At 59.7% G+C, this 1,130-nt stretch overlaps 1 protein-coding gene across 1 annotated transcript in view; it reads left to right on the forward strand.

Annotated features, from left to right (window-relative positions):
- Positions 1 to 4: 4 nt before the first annotated feature.
- LOC110286235 (PWWP domain-containing DNA repair factor 3A-like) overlaps positions 5 to 1,130 on the forward strand; it is a gene marked incomplete at its 5' end in the record, with an annotated part of 2,927 nt that continues 1,801 nt past the window's right edge. The window contains one exon of the mRNA XM_029473019.1: positions 5 to 1,121. Within this exon, the coding sequence (XP_029328879.1) occupies positions 5 to 1,121 (1,117 nt within the window). The remainder of the gene's footprint in view (positions 1,122 to 1,130) is intronic.

Below are 1,130 nucleotides of genomic sequence, written 5' to 3' on the forward strand. Positions count from 1 at the left end.
CAAGTCTGAAATCATAAGCATCGCCTCCTTGGCAGGAAAGGAGTCACGGGGCAGGGGCTCGCCAGGGCAGACCAGGGCATCCAGGAGAGCCCTCAAGGTGGCCCTGGATGTTCTGGGNGAGGGAAGCAGCTTGTTTCAAGGAGGAAGAGCAGGTGGCCGAAGAAGCAGCACCGTGGCTCCAAAGGTTCCAAAAGAGCAGGCCAGCTCCAGCAGCTCCAGCCTAGGCAAGCGCCTGCGTCTGAGCCTGTGGCAGCGTCTGCCCCTGAGCCTGTGGCAGCGCCTGCACCTGCACCTGCGCATGCGCCTGCACCTGCACCTGCACCTGTGCCTCCAAGGGCGCAACCAGAAAGGCCAAGGGCTCTCCCAGAGGAGACCTGGCAAGCGGTTCCGCCCTGATCCGTGTCCTGCGATGATGGGCTCGCAGAATGTGCCTGCAGTGCTAGTGGGGGAAGCCCAGGCCCACACTACTATAGGCCTCTTGCGCTCTGAAACCCAAGGGGATGTGTTAAGAGGCACCAGATTGTGGCCAAGTTACTCGAAGACACCCTTGGGAAAAGCTGGCGGTAATCCAGGGAAGAGAAAGCCAGGCACATCCAAGCTCAGGTCTTTGAGCGCCCCAGCCTCCAGGGAGGGTACCCGGGCTAAAAACGAGCAGCAGGCTGCCTCTGGACCACCGAGGCACATCTCTAGATCACCCAAAGCTCTCAAACAACGAGTTCNGGGTGCTGGCCTAGAGATCCGGGCAACTGGAGCCCAAAGGAAGACCGCCCTCTCAGAGAACAAGACCCATCCTGGCCCGGGGACCCGGAAGCCAGACTCAAAGGGGGCATCTGCAGCCAGCACGCCTCCAGTCCTAAGGCTACGCAGGTCACTCCGCATAGCTAGTCGAAAAAAGATGACCCATGTGCTGTGTTCACTGTGCGGGCTCCCAGAACGGGAATCCCAAGTGCACTCAAAGGTGACCAACACCAGGTTCAAGAGGAGAGGGGCCCGAGTTCAAAAAGATGCCAAAGCCACCAACGTGGCTTCTGCCCAGGAGCCCAGCACCATCGAGCGAGGAACGCTGGTCTGGTTCAAATTTCAGGACCTTCCTTTCTGGCCAGCGGTGGTCAAGAGTGTCAGCAAAAACG

Source organism: Mus caroli, chromosome X (assembly GCF_900094665.2).
Source record: "Mus caroli chromosome X, CAROLI_EIJ_v1.1, whole genome shotgun sequence".
Lineage (NCBI taxonomy): Eukaryota > Metazoa > Chordata > Mammalia > Rodentia > Muridae > Mus > Mus caroli.